This window comes from Empidonax traillii, unplaced genomic scaffold (genome assembly GCF_003031625.1).
Source record: "Empidonax traillii isolate 1590-97213 ecotype Southwest subspecies unplaced genomic scaffold, ASM303162v1 scaffold597:size822913, whole genome shotgun sequence".
Taxonomy (NCBI): domain Eukaryota; kingdom Metazoa; phylum Chordata; class Aves; order Passeriformes; family Tyrannidae; genus Empidonax; species Empidonax traillii.
Genome location: NW_020955790.1, coordinates 337,628 through 347,621, shown reverse-complemented (window position 1 = coordinate 347,621; position 9,994 = coordinate 337,628). Strand labels below are relative to the sequence as shown.

General features: G+C 43.8%; 1 protein-coding gene across 1 annotated transcript in view; it reads left to right on the top strand.

Moving 5' to 3' along the window:
* The first annotated feature begins 9,272 nt into the window (after positions 1-9,272).
* RBM24 (RNA binding motif protein 24) overlaps positions 9,273-9,994 on the top strand; it is an 11,510-nt gene continuing 10,788 nt past the window's right edge. Inside the window, exon 1 of the mRNA XM_027898454.1 lies at positions 9,273-9,861. Coding sequence (XP_027754255.1) covers positions 9,692-9,861 — 170 coding nt within the window. The 5' untranslated portion in view covers positions 9,273-9,691. The remainder of the gene's footprint in view (positions 9,862-9,994) is intronic.

The window sequence follows — 9,994 nt, the reverse complement described above, 5'->3', positions numbered from 1 at the left end:
CCCCAAAGAGAGACAGGCGAGATGTATCTGAACCACAGAGATACTCTGAAATCTTGAAAACACTCCTGCATGGACTCGATTCATTAGAAGGAATTTTGTTATTTTCAAGGAGCTTTTTCACATGTTTAAAAAGATGCCTATTAGGATGACAGCACAGACCAAACTACTAAACTTACACAGGACTCTGTTACAGAATAGGTAGGAGAAAAGAACAAATCCCCCAGAACAAAATGTACTTCCACCACACAACTGTGCAGTCTTTCCTCCCCTTAAATAAGGCTATGAAAATATTTTTCCATCCCCCTGCATATATTATAAACTTTAAATGATTCTTCTTACTCCCTGCTATTTCACATGAACTTCTAACCTGGTTGCATTTAGGATGTCTATTTTTCTCAAGCTAACTGCCCCCCTACCACATTTTAATAAAACCCATTAACACTCCTGAGAGTCAAACATGAACAAAAATCTCCCATTCCCTCCAAAGTATGGCATTCATGAAGATGTCATGAATAAGTAAACATTCTCTAGTGTTCTGTTTCTTTTGTCTAGCTTACTGGTGTTGAGAAACCTTCTTCTTCATTTATTTATGTTAGTATTTTATTTCCTTATTGAGTTTCAAAGATGAAAGAAGAAAAATAAGTACCAAGGAAATAGCTGATAGGCTGAAATAACCAAGGATTTTCCCAGGGAGGTTAAAAAAAAAAACGCTTTAATACGAAGATTTTGGTGTGTCATTATTTCATTTCATACACCTGCTTTTAATATGGAATGCATGACATTCTGTGTGTGACAGCAGACAGCAAGCCAGTCTAGCAAAATCCTGTTCATCAATGTGCAGGAGTCCAATTTCTTCTCCTAATTCTGATTTAAAGATATCACATTTTAGCCCCCTAAATGACTATTGTGCTTTGAAGTGAGACAATCCTGCTTAGTCCAGGCTTATTCAAATGGCAGAATATGTACAAATCAGACAGCAAATCATTTTTGCGTAGACCTTACTAATGTCCCAGACACTCTCCTGCAGCAGATCCAATATTCTCACCTTTTCCCAAATTGCCTAGGGAAACAGTGCATGGCAACCTACTTGCAGTTCCTAGTGGAAAGGCAACATGCAAGATCAGGTCAGCAAGTGGGCTGATTCTTGCTTGCCTCACCTTGCTGTTCTCCATAACAGATCTTGGTAAAATGAGCAAATCTCAGAGAAATTATTGCTTGGACTCTAATTTTAAAAAAGACTTAATAAACCTCAGTGAAAATTAACAGACCTTGATAAATGCTAATTGGGTAGGCAGGATGCTTATCTTACATCTGAAAATTTAGCCTACATTTTGTTACTTAGGAAATCCAAGCACTGTACCTGATCCTTATATGCAATTAGTACAAATTTTTGATTGTTTCACGTTGACAGGGTCTGTTTTTCAAAGCCATGAGAATTCTTCAGTAGAATTAAATTCAGTTTGATCCTTGTACGTAGCTAATCAAAGGACAATGCAATATGTTTTCTACAGCGCTGTTAACACTCTCACAGCTGTAGTTTCTTAGCAAAGGTCCTTTCCAGAGGTGAAAATGGAGGCATTAGAGCACAACATGTCTTCTGTGTCCTACTTTATAAACTCACACCTTATATGAACCGTGAAACTTAAGACTAAGGGACAAACATGACAAACCAGCCAAACAGTACTATTTTTATTCTCATGACAAAGCCTGAGTTTGGTTGGTTGGGTTTTTTTACTTCTTTTTAAAGGCAAAAGTCACGCCTTTTCCAACTGAGGACAATAAGAGCCATAAGAATGCTTAGAAACCTCACATTACCTCACTGGGTTGCAGCAATGAGTATGTAGATGCTAGACTGATGAAACTCCCACCGTTCAAGCGGTAACATGCTCAAACTTCCACTTGTATTGCAAAACAAAACAAAAAAAACCCCAACCTGCGGCATAGTTCTGAAGCAGTAGCCTTCAGTGCTAGGATCTTACAGGTTAAACACAATTTTTAACAGATTTTGGCTTTTAAATTCGTAGAACAAATATAGAAAGCACTGGTGATTCAGTGCAGACAGAGCTCCTCCCTTCTGAGTCACTTCTGTTCGGGTATCACAGGAAGATGGGAGAAGTGCTGTATACCTGCAGGTGTCACCTTACCAAGCGATCATACTACACAGATCCTGACCTTTTGGAGGGGTGTGAAGAAAACCTCCACGATCTTTCTCAAATGGAAGTTTACTGTTTGGGTCAAATTCTAACTTACCTCATTTTACCTACCAAAAAATAAAATTAAAAGAAAAGGGCAGGAAAAAAACCCAAACAACAAAACAAAATAAAAAACCAGACACAAGAAAAACTCTCTGAACCAGCAAAGATAATGTCCTCTGACAGTCCTTGCAGAAGAGGAATGCTGTGTCACAGAGGAGCACTTGCTGTACCACAGCAGCAGGTGGTAAGACTCAGTGCAGGCTAGTAAATCTCTTCAAGATCCTTCTGGAATGAAAGCACCGTGCAACAATCACATGCTGCTACTTTTTTTAACAAATCGTGTCTAATCCAGCGAGTGGAACCACCTGAAAGTTATTGTTGTCGTGGAGCTATTTTTAGTTGAAGAAACCAAGACTGCAAAGTAAACTGGATATTAAGAAGCTCAGACTAAAAATACTTGACAGCAACATATGATATCTTTGGATCAGAAAACGATTGAACTAGTAAACAAGACACATACTCCTACAACACAACTCACAAGCACATTACAGATAAGACTGGCTATATACTGTCTATCCAGAGACAGGACAGCACATAAATGGGATGACCTCTGGCTAAAGTCCATCTTCCCTCCTTAAATGCTCTCTTCAGCCCTTGCAAAGGAAGTCTGACTAAGTCCCAGCATGAAGAACTCCTCCACATCCCTAGCAAAAGACACTGTGTGAAAAAGATGGAGCACGATTTTAGTTCATCCAGCTCTTCCTCAACATACCATTGTGCCCCTGATACCTTCAAGGGAAAGGAGGGGACAGTTCTGTGGAGCAGTTCTCCCTCTTCTCTGCTCACACTGTGATTAGCAGATATATCCCTGGGTGAGAGCTGAGGAACACAGAAACCTCCCTTTTTCTCTTAATGAAAAAGTAGTCAAGAGAATGTTTTGGACTCTGCTTTAACTGCTTCAGCAATGAGATGGAAGCAAATTTTCTCGCAAACTCAGTTTCCCCAGAATAAGCAGTACAAGAAGAGCTAAGTCCTTTAAAAAAAAAAAAAAAGGGTTGGGTTGAATTTGTCAAATGAGGATGTGGTATCTTCTGGACATAAATTAGAACCTTCCAGCTCTCTTACAGGAAAGCGCGAGTCACTCCTCTGCAGGGCTGAGAGTGCAAGAGGCCACTGACAAGGCAATTCCTGAATCCAGAGCTGCAATACTACGGTATTCATCTGAGAGGTAGCTTCTCACTAGGGACTAAGGGGCTGAAGTGTGTTTGAATGAGCTCTTCTCTGCATTTGTATCCACCTATCCACATTTTTTTCTTTTTCTCTTTTCCTTTCTTTTCTTTTCTTTTCTTTTCTTTTCTTTTCTTTTCTTTTCTTTTCTTTTCTTTTCTTTTCTTTTCTTTTCTTTTCTTTTCTTTTCTTTTCTTTTCTTTTCTTTTCTTTTCTTTTCTTTTCTTTTTCTTTTCACCTACTTCTACTAACAGGTGTGCACTGTTCAATGAGGCTAATATCTAGCATACAGCTTGTCAACTGTCACTTTAATCTCTTGTAATAATAACTGATTAGGGTTTAGTGTCTCTGTCTTTCACCAGCATCCCAATATTTCTGTTTCCTTTTCTTTTCCCCCTGCTTATTTAACTGCAGGCCAGACGTACCTTCATTCAACTTGTTTTAGTTTCTTTGCTTTTAGCCGTGCTCCACAAATTTAGACTAGTTGATAATTTTTTTTCTCAACAATATTCTTCATACCAGGACTTCTTGTTTTGCACACAAAATACAAGCAAACGATGTGTTACGTGGTTGTATCAGCCCAGGCTATGCATACATATGCCTCAGCAGACAGCTCTGAGCACTGGTTTTCCCATCAGTATCACAGTGGGGGTGGGTGTACAACATTTTGAAGATGCACAGGAGTGTGCTTAGCAGACAGCCATTCGAGCTGTTAAGCCACACAGAACAACACCGATGGGATTTTGCAAGTGTGTTAGATCTCTGTCTCAGTTGCTTGTGACCAGGACAGGTAAGTATGAGAGGCTGGTGTTTCACACTACAGTTTCTAAGCTTCAGACATTGTGCATATCTGCATATATTCCTTCCCCTGCACAACTGCCTTGCTTGCTGTCAACATTAAGAATCATTGTTCTGACTCTGAGTGTGTCACGGGGTGGGTGTTGCAGCTTTGTGATTTGGCAAGTTCAGCCTTTGGCATCAGCATTCCCTCCGCTACAGCATCATAGGACAACCCCAGTTCATGCCAGGCACTAGGCTCATTCTACCTTCTGACCTGTTCTAGCACTGGGCAGCACTATTCAGTAAAGCACTCATGATTGGTATTCATAAACCCTTTCACTCGGCTTTTTTTTCCTACCACACCTTTTTCATGTGTTCCCCTACCAACATCATGTGCTCATTGTAACCTTTATGGACGCATTCAGCCTTGTGGGTACACTTACCCTTCACCCCTGCTTCACCTGACATGTCTGTTGTTTTCCTCTATATAGGCAATGTGTCTTAAATCTATAGTTTCACAAGCTTTGAATTTAGTTTGCTGAATCACTGAAATTCTGCATCACCTCTTCCACTGCCCTTTAGAGGCAAGAATATTCCCATCAGAAACTACTCTTGGTGGTCTACATTTGGTGATTTAATTGGTAATAAGGAGGTTACCGTAGTTGAAGATCATGCAGCTTGGAGCTCAGATACTATAAGAAAAGGCACTTTGGAATATGGTAATATTAATAGGTTTCAGGGCAAAAAAATCCTGTGATGAAATCTGTTATAATGGGGACACTATCAGGAAGGAGGTCGTGGAAGCTTCCCCAGTTAGGAAACTTTTAGCAGAAATTCCCAATTCAAGAACTAATCATAGATAAATATTGTGCATCAACAAGAAGAGTGAGATGATGATGACGTTTCCAAGGTTCTCACACTGTGATCTGTTGGAACATGAGTGCACTACCTACTACTGTACTTTATGCTTCCCTAAACAAAGTCAAACTATCGCCCATGTAACATACACTGAGCAGAGCAGAGGTTAGACATTCTGCTCCCCTCTGTAATGGGATGTGGTTGGTAGAAGTGCGCAGATTAGCAGACAAAGCCGTGCCTAATGTTATTAGCCAAATGCTTTCACAGAGCTATGGCATTATGGAATTTCAGCAGAAACGTCTCGCTGACCAAAATGATGGTCTTACTAAGGTCAACAGAAAAATAATTACTTTTATTTTTAGCCCTACCTAAATAATCATGGAGTTTTAGGGGCCCCAGGCATTCTAGTGATAGTGTTAGCAAATAAAATGTGTGTGTAGGTATATGTGCATGTATACATAGAGAGGAATTCCAGCTGTGTATAGCTGATGGTGTACTGAATGTTCTGAAGACCACTCTTATTTACTGAAATAAAGCATTAGCAAGAATGACTGGTGTGCAATACAATCAGGGTTCTTTGTTGTTTTCAGAAACCTAATGAATGAACACATTCCATCCATTGGTTTCCGACATGACTGGCATATGGTGCTCATAAATAAATAAAAAGCATGATATTACAGTTACTCTGATACCAGTAAGTGGTAACATTTGGTAAACTGGAGAGCTGTTTATTCTATCTTACCTCAACAGCAAAAACACAAAATCTCTGAGTAAAAAACAATTAATTGTAACTGATAGTTTTTTGGAGTTCCTCCCATTAAGCCGGGTTACAAGGTTCCAAAGGAAACATTAGACCACTTTTTAATGTATGGCTTCAGATATATATTTTAAAACCATTAAAATTACATAGAAGGTAATTGTCAGCAACAATAGCCTTCAGCAACAATAACTCCATACCTAGGAGAGACTCACAGCAATATAAAAGAGTTGAGCAGCACCTGCATTCTACTTTGATTCAAAACTGAGATCCTAAAAATGCCAAAATAGCTGCCTACAGGACCAATGCTGCTCTCAGGTTTTACAGTGGTCTATTCTTTGTGGTACTTATCAGAACATGGCTGACACTGGTTCAGTTTCCAAATTTTCAGGGGTTTAGGAACCTCAGTTTCACATCTCTCCAAGGAATGCCCTTACCTCTACACTCCTCTTTCCACATGTTCTCACTACCTTCCTGAACTGCCACACTCTCACCAGTGGCATCACTACTGCAAAATTTGCAGCATATAGGAATACATTTCTTTCTTCCACACTCACATTCCAAAGCCATAACCAGATCCCTAGCAGTAACTAATCTTGCTGATACATATATGCTGATACAAAAAATACATATTATCTCAAGCAATTGGGAAAATGACATTGGTGAAGTTGTCCACTGACCTCCCTCCAGCACAATAAATGCTGTACAGTCTTGAACCCTAGCCCTAGCACAAAGACACAAGCCTTAATGAGGTCAGAACATATCCAAAATGGGTGTAATCTGAAAGAACTACTCCCCTGGGGTATTTGTGGTCACCTCTTTTGGGTTAAGACTAGGCCAAGATCCGGAGTTAACATATAGTATACGAGAGAAGTTTAGAATATACTCCTGAACACTGAAGTGGTCAAATGGTCTTTAATTAATTTCATCATCGTAGAGGTCACCTCTCCTTGGGCAAACCTAAAGTGATGATTAAGACTGAGATACAGTTGGAAAATATTTTTATTGTTGCGGGCTGCTGAAGTAATATATAGGCTGGTGCTGGCAGTAACAAATCAGCCCCAACTGGTCATTAGATATAGATATCCATCCAAGAGCTGGAGACCTGTGTTTGTTTTTGAATAGGTTATGCCATGCAAAAATAAAGGCTTGTGTTGACGGTGGACTGAATGGAATAGAGCTAGTTGCAGAATAGCAAGGTATCGCTTCTCTGGGATTTAGATCAGAATTCTTAGGAATCCTAAGGCTGGAAAATTGTACCCTAGATTCTATCAGGACCGTCAAAGCAGCAGAAGGTCTGATGCTAGCAGGGATGAAAGGTAAAACTGAGTTTTGGGGGGTTATTCTTCAATAGTAGGGGTTCTCTTCTTGTGATAGTGCTAGTGATATAGTTGGGTTAGAGGAATAAATGAGCTGGAGAACTGTATTTATTCCTGAATTTCACTGGGATCGCCATAATAAATTGATGATGTTAATACAGTAGTAGAATGGTTGTAGCATAGCTTACAGGATATATTTTGATCTGTTAATGGCCAGGGTTAATTCTGGTTTTAGGTAGAAAGACCTCTTAGCCTGTCAGAGTAGGTTGAAAACTGTACTGTAGATACTTTGATTCATAGCAGTACAAGCAAGGACTGCATGATGAACCCTACCTACATGCCAGAAGTTTGTCCTTCATTGGGACATAGATGTGGAAAGTTAGGTTTTGTTTCTGGGTCCTGGAAGACCTGCTGTTGCTGTTAGACCAAAAGACTAGGGTTTAGGTCTGTCAAAGTCATCAGTCTTCCACTTGTGCTGAAAAAGATGAACTCCTAAATAAACCTGCCATTAGTCCTGGGATAGCCAAGTGTTGCTCTTCTGGCCTTAATACAGGAGTTTGTGTAAGGCCCACAAAACCAGGCTAATTCAGCCTTCCTGCAGATGCCACAGGGCACGCAGGAGTGCTGGACACAGCAAGGGAGCAAGAAATGTGATGGGATGGACTATGGTTGGTTTTAGGTGAAGTTCATCTTTCAGGTCCATAAGGGTCTGAGAAGGTAAGCGCACTCCTAAGCAGGCTGCATGCTGCAGGGCTCTGCTGAGCACTGACACCTTTAGTTGGGCTCTTATTTAAGTTCAGGTCACTGGGCCAGGGTTTAAGGTTACGATTAGCCCTTGGAACAGAAGTGGCTGGAGTGTCAGGTTTAACACAACGTTCCAGACCAACATGAGAGCCATGATGGGAGAATTTATGTGACAGAGTTAGCTGACCTAACTGGATTCAGGTCAAGGTTAAGGGTTTGTCATAATTTCAGCTGAAAAGCAACCTATGTCTCATCCTGCTAGGTTTGCTAGACTTCATCTGAGTTAGTCCTAACATATTAAACCAAATTTAGCCTGGAGAGCCTGAAGGATCAAGTAGGGTTTAGTGATAGCATGGCCTAGTATTGAACAGGCCATTAGGACTAGGACAATGACTGATGAAAAAATCAAATGGAGCTAAGGTTAGATATGGGTCAAGGCAAGACCTAAGTTTAGGGCTAACTGTTGACAGTCTGGTTGATGTTTGGCACTGGAGGGGCTGAGGAGCTTTGCAGAAGTCCCTTCTGCAACTGATGCATTTCTCTTTCTCCTGAGGGAGAAAGGGACTTCACAGAGAAAAGTCTAACATGCAGAGGAAGAAGGAGAAAGAGGAAAAAGAGACATCAGTACTTATCAAGACTTTGGAACCGAAAGGAATGGTTTAGAAGTCTATACATGTATGCACATCTGTTTTCCCCAATATTTAACCTTCCTCCCATCCTTTCTGTTTCCTTGTGAGTCTCCCTTCCCCCCAAACTCCCACAGTCCTCTGCCTCTTCATGCCACACAGACATTCCTTTCTTTTTGTTCCCCTTTGTCCTTTCCAGTCCCAGCATTGGGCAGAGGCAGCAAGAGAAGAGAAAAACAAGGGAAGCAGCTTTACCATTTCTTTTTTCACCTTGTGACCACACCAACAGCAAGTCCCACGACCACCAGCACCACCAGCACCACCACGACCGCAATAGTCATGGAAGTGTTGCAGCACCGTAGCTTTGCTAGCCTGGAGAGCCAGGTAAGTGAGGGTGGCAGGGGTTTGACCACAAGCCTTTGGGGAGGGATCGAAGCTTTAGAGGACCGCCAGCCACCAGTGAGCCAGCTCTGTCCGCGGGCTCCCCGGCCGGCCGGGCAGCGCTGACCTCACCGGACTCTGCCTGCTGGCACTTGCTGTTTGCAGCAAACCTGCCTGGGAGGGCACCGAGCCTCTCCCCGCGGGGCACCCCTGAGGCAGCCCCTTGGCCCGGCGGCCCCGAGGGCCGGCTGCCGCCGCTCGGGGGGCATCCAGCTGTTGCCAACAGCTGTGTGTCAGCCCCGGCTGCGCCGCGGCCGAGCGCGGGGTCCGCCCCGCCGCCGTCCCCGCCCCTGCGAAGAGGAGGAGGAGGAGGAACCGAGAGTGCCCGACCCGGTGGCTTTTAGGGGGGGGAGGCCACTCAGTTGTTAGAGCCCAGGCCCTGCGCTCCTCTTCCAGCTGCTGCTTCTGCTCGTTTCCAGCGCTACGGCCGCCAGGCTGGCTGCTGCCCGGCCTCCCCTCCTCCTTTCGCCGGTACCTACCTCAAAACCGCCGGAGGCTGCGGGGCTCCGCTCGTGAAGGAGGAGGAAGAAGCTGGGTCTGCAAAGGCAAAAGGGAATTGCATTGTAGCTGGGTGGCGGGGGGAAAACGGGGGGGGCGGGGAAAGAGAGGAGGAAAAAAAATTAATAAAAAGGCGAAAAAGCGCGGGGCTGAGTCTGGAAGCGGGTCTCGCCGCCCAGGACCCGCACGCCCCGGCGGCCACGCGTGGGTGCAGATCGCGGCGCGGCGCGCAGGGCCGGGCGGAAGATGCACACGACGCAGAAGGACACCACTTACACCAAGATCTTCGTCGGGGGCTTGCCCTACCACACCACCGACTCCAGCCTGCGCAAGTACTTCGAGGTCTTCGGGGACATCGAGGAGGCGGTGGTCATCACCGACCGGCAGACGGGCAAGTCCCGGGGATACGGCTTTGTAAGTGCCGGGGCGCGGAGCGGGGCGGGGGGCGGCGGGGGCAGGTGGGCGGCGGCGGGGGCATCGCGGGGAAACTTCCATGAGGGACGCTGTAAGAGCTCGGTGAGGGGGGGCGGGAGAGGGTGCCGGGCGTCC